General features: G+C 52.3%; 1 protein-coding gene across 1 annotated transcript; it reads right to left on the reverse strand.

The window, feature by feature from the left end:
* Nucleotides 1-274: 274 nt before the first annotated feature.
* Nucleotides 275-814, reverse strand: LOC133905410 (protein TIFY 10b-like). The gene is made up of 2 exons (XM_062347174.1): nucleotides 694-814; nucleotides 275-441 (listed from the first exon to the last, which is right to left on the reverse strand). Exons 1-2 carry the CDS (start codon nucleotides 812-814, stop codon nucleotides 275-277), a joined length of 288 nt encoding a protein of 95 aa, XP_062203158.1.
* Between the last annotated feature and the right edge of the window lie 217 nt (nucleotides 815-1,031).

Genomic DNA, 1,031 nt, shown 5'->3' on the forward strand with positions numbered 1-1,031 from the left:
ACAAGCAATGACACATTGACCCTCATGAACCCGTGCTCCACTGAAAAGGCCGATGGTCTCCTTACCCGTCGGGGGCTGGGGCTAGGAGTGGGAAAGGGAAGGGAGGAGAGAGGCGAGGAGGGATTTAACAGAGGCGGATGAGCCCGCGAGAGGCTCGTAGGGCGCCGCTACAAGAGAGACACAGAGTAGCAAGGCGATGTGGAGGAGAGCTAGTACTGCCTAAGAACTACTGCACAAAGCTAAAACGGAATGGAGCAACATGTTGTGATCTAAGTTAGTAGTAGTACCTAGAAGCATTAGAGGCAGTAGAAGCGTCCTGCACGCTAAACCCGGCGCTCTGCGGGATCAACTCCATGGTTTCCTTCCTCCTCTCTGCCTCTTCGCCCTCCACTCCGGGAAGCAAGTGCATCGTTGTCGGCGCCCTCTGTGTCTTGGTTTCACCTACAACCAAACCAAAACAGAATCAGTGAGTCAAAAATTCCAGGCAGAGACAACAGAAAGGCGTGAATTTCACCCTCAACATCCAAACCCAGGCTCAGATCTCACACGAAACCCCCACAAAACTGAAATCTTTTTGTAGCAACAGAGCCACGAATAACAAAATTTACAATTCTTTCCCACAAACCAAAAGAAAAAAAATCAATTAGTTATCGACAGTAAAACCCGTTCGAAACCACTAACGCTGCTGCTCACCTTTGATGACAAAGCCGAGCTTCACCACTGGGGTGCTGTTCTGGCGGACGAAGTAGTTGACAAGGCTGCAGGGCACGACAAAGCTGGTCACCCTCTCCTTGGGCCTCGTGGACGCCGCCATCTCTCCCTCCGGTTGATGTCTCACCTCCCTCCACCTCCTCGAAACAAATCTCAACCCGCCTCCAACTCCGCAGCCGAATCCACACCCAACTCATGTTGTTCATAGAGCACTGGTGGGTAACCTCTCTCTCTCTCTCTCTCTCTCTCTCTCTCTCTCTCTCTCTCTCTCTCTCCGGTCTTGTGCGCGGGATGTGAGCGTGACCTCCTCGTTTGAGCAC

Source organism: Phragmites australis, chromosome 2 (assembly GCF_958298935.1).
Source record: "Phragmites australis chromosome 2, lpPhrAust1.1, whole genome shotgun sequence".
NCBI lineage: Eukaryota > Viridiplantae > Streptophyta > Magnoliopsida > Poales > Poaceae > Phragmites > Phragmites australis.